Here is a 2,349-nt window from a genome sequence, read left to right on the forward strand (position 1 = left end):
TCTTCAAGCAACTTAAAGAAGTCCAGACGCTTTTCTTTGCAAGCTCCTTTGACTACGATGACCTGGATGACTGAGAACCTTCACAGACACCTGTGGCTACATTTCTCTGAGGTGTACTGTGTATACATCTTTGGTTACATACTGGTTTAAAGTAGCTTGTTTATCCTTAATAAGCCTGTAAATTTGACCCAGAGTTCAGGTTTAGTAATCACAAAGGACTGTAATCTTTAAACTGTGATTGCTGACCCCTTTTTTAAAATAATACAATAATAATAATAGTAAAGTCCCCTTATCCAACCCACCCTTTAAAGGGGCTCTGGTGCTGATCCTGCAGGAATGTCTTTTAAAATTACATTTAATCACAAATGAACCTAAAAATTAAAGTTAAAAATCACATTAGGCCTTTGTTGTTTACCGAAACTGTTACAGACGTGTTTATTCATTCAGTGCTGCTCGCATCTGAGCATGCCTCATTCTACTGTAATGACTCCTACACTCTCGTATGTTCAGCAGCAGGAGGGAGGACAGAGCATGGAGGTATTCAGGAGACGCATGTTCCTGGAAGTTAGCAAACCGGTATTTAGGTCAGATTCTTCATTCAGCTCAGCAGATACCCAACACTTATGGTTCTTATTCTACCGACAATGGGAGAATAAATAACTTTAATGCTTTAGATGTTTTTAAATATTATAAATGGTTTAAATATTAATGACAGTTTTCCTTAAAACCATCTAAAAACTCGTAAAAAATACAAATGTTACAACTTTTTACCGGATATGTTTTTCCCCTCAACATAACCTGATAAAATACTCAAACTAATTTTGTGTCTTTATCCTTTTAATCCTCTCCCTTCATCTCCAGATTTCACCATCAGCGCAGACCTGCAGACACACGGAGGACAGACACCACCGCAGGTGTGCTGGCTGAAAGGGGGAGGAGCCTTTTGGAGGATCAAGTTTGACCTTTCGTTGTTTGACGTTTCGCTGTTTGATTAACCTTTTCCTGCTGATCAGCCATGGCGCCCTTAGTTCGCCTCCAAAAGTCCGTTTGAAAAACATCAAATCTGAACATTTTTCACCCCAAACATACGCGTTTCAGTCTAAACACCGCTGATGACGTCATCGTGACATGAGCCGGGGTTCGGCTTCGGTTTCCGATCACATGTCTGAGTTTTGTTTGAATGTTTGTTTCCTGCAGCTAGTCTGAACTTCTGTTTCTCTGGCAGGTAAATGTGATACAGTCAGCGTGGTGTAACGTCAGAAAAGTCGCGCAGGTGAGAAAAGACTCACCTGCGCAGTCATGAAGAAACGTGCAGAAGTCAAGCATGTGAGGAAGGTTTCCAGCTGTCGGTGAGCAGCAGGAGACAGGAACGCGTTTGCTTTCCGCAACTTCCTCTTCAGCTTCATGAGCGGTCTGCAAACAGCACAGAGCTGCAATGCTGCCACCTGCAGGTGTAGATGCGAACATAGAGCTTGTCCTGATGGAGGTGCTGTCTCTAAAACAGCAATAAGGATAATTATTAGGCCATATGTAAATAACAAAATAACTTTACAACTTAAAGTAAAATTGGGAAACGTAAAGTCTGGAACAAGTCTTTATATTAAGGGCCATCAGTCAAACAATATTGTTTTGTCTCTGGGCCTAAACAGCACGTTGTGTGTGACGTCTTCTTTTTGCGCATGCGGCCGCTTTGAGGTTTCACACAGGGCTAAAGACTAACCTTTTGCTACGGTTGCACTGGTGCACTGGCGCACCCAAATTTTTTAACCACATCGCTTAACACCGCAGTTTTACATGTGCACTTTTTTGTGGGGAAAATTGCTGTCCATAAAGACAATATTGATTTATAAATGATTAATTAACTGCTTGTGCACTGGCACTCTTTGATAATATTGTGGGTAATGTTAAACTTAATCATCACGTCGGCCTCCTCTGATGACCTGTTTGCTGCTGCCTGCCGCTAAAAAGGCAATGGGGAGAGGGGACACTTGGGGAGTGCATTTATCGCAGCATATAATGTGGTGGAAGCAAAAATGCGTCTGGATGCTTTTCTTTTCAAGATCCTTAGACTACGATGACCTGGATGACTGAGAACCTTCACAGACAAAAATGCAAAAGTAAGAGGGAATTCATGAGGACGTTTATCAAATGTGAAGCGTAGTTTGCTGCTGGTTCAGTGAATTTTGGTTGGAGAGAGACAAAACCTGCTGCTCAGAAGCTAGCCCAAAAAGAGTATAGCGCGGACCCGACGCACCACAATCAGTGAGCTGTCGGCTTTCAGCCCCGACGGCGTGTCCGTGTACGGCCGTCGGGTGAGAAAGCCGAGAAAGAGAAAGGTAATTCTGATGC

At 42.7% G+C, this 2,349-nt stretch overlaps 1 protein-coding gene across 1 annotated transcript in view; it reads right to left on the reverse strand.

Moving 5' to 3' along the window:
• LOC102288863 (molybdopterin synthase catalytic subunit) overlaps positions 1–1,421 on the reverse strand; it is a 16,816-nt gene extending 15,395 nt beyond the window's left edge. Inside the window, exon 1 of the mRNA XM_014329310.2 lies at positions 1,290–1,421. Coding sequence (XP_014184796.1) covers positions 1,290–1,406 — 117 coding nt within the window. The 5' untranslated portion in view covers positions 1,407–1,421. The remainder of the gene's footprint in view (positions 1–1,289) is intronic.
• Between the last annotated feature and the right edge of the window lie 928 nt (positions 1,422–2,349).

Source organism: Haplochromis burtoni, unplaced genomic scaffold, assembly GCF_018398535.1.
Source record: "Haplochromis burtoni strain Fernald_Lab_line unplaced genomic scaffold, NCSU_Asbu1 Contig_528, whole genome shotgun sequence".
NCBI lineage: Eukaryota > Metazoa > Chordata > Actinopteri > Cichliformes > Cichlidae > Haplochromis > Haplochromis burtoni.